Here is a 207-nt window from a genome sequence, read left to right as displayed (position 1 = left end):
CCCGCCCATAAAATGTCTGAAGCATTTGCAAGAGAAGGGAAAAGATGTTGGCACTTACAGTGGCGCAGACCCTCCATCATCATCTTCAAAAGCAGGAGAGCATGCAAGAAAAGGAAAAGGTCACATCAGAAAGGCGCTTCTCCTTCCTGAGCAGCCCCAGATTCCTGACCAAAGCACCAGCTGATGCCCTCTTGCTTGAAGGGCTCG

At 50.7% G+C, this 207-nt stretch overlaps 1 protein-coding gene across 1 annotated transcript in view; it reads right to left on the bottom strand.

The window, feature by feature from the left end:
* Nucleotides 1-54: 54 nt before the first annotated feature.
* BSG (basigin (Ok blood group)) overlaps nucleotides 55-207 on the bottom strand; it is a 19,021-nt gene continuing 18,868 nt past the window's right edge. Inside the window, exon 7 of the mRNA XM_015411217.1 lies at nucleotides 55-83. Coding sequence (XP_015266703.1) covers nucleotides 55-83 — 29 coding nt within the window. The remainder of the gene's footprint in view (nucleotides 84-207) is intronic.

Source organism: Gekko japonicus, unplaced genomic scaffold (assembly GCF_001447785.1).
Source record: "Gekko japonicus isolate JY-2015 unplaced genomic scaffold, Gekko_japonicus_V1.1 scaffold1187, whole genome shotgun sequence".
NCBI classification, from domain to species: domain Eukaryota; kingdom Metazoa; phylum Chordata; class Lepidosauria; order Squamata; family Gekkonidae; genus Gekko; species Gekko japonicus.
The sequence above is the reverse complement of the archived record's forward strand: the minus strand, read 5'-3'. Positions and strand labels throughout refer to the sequence as shown.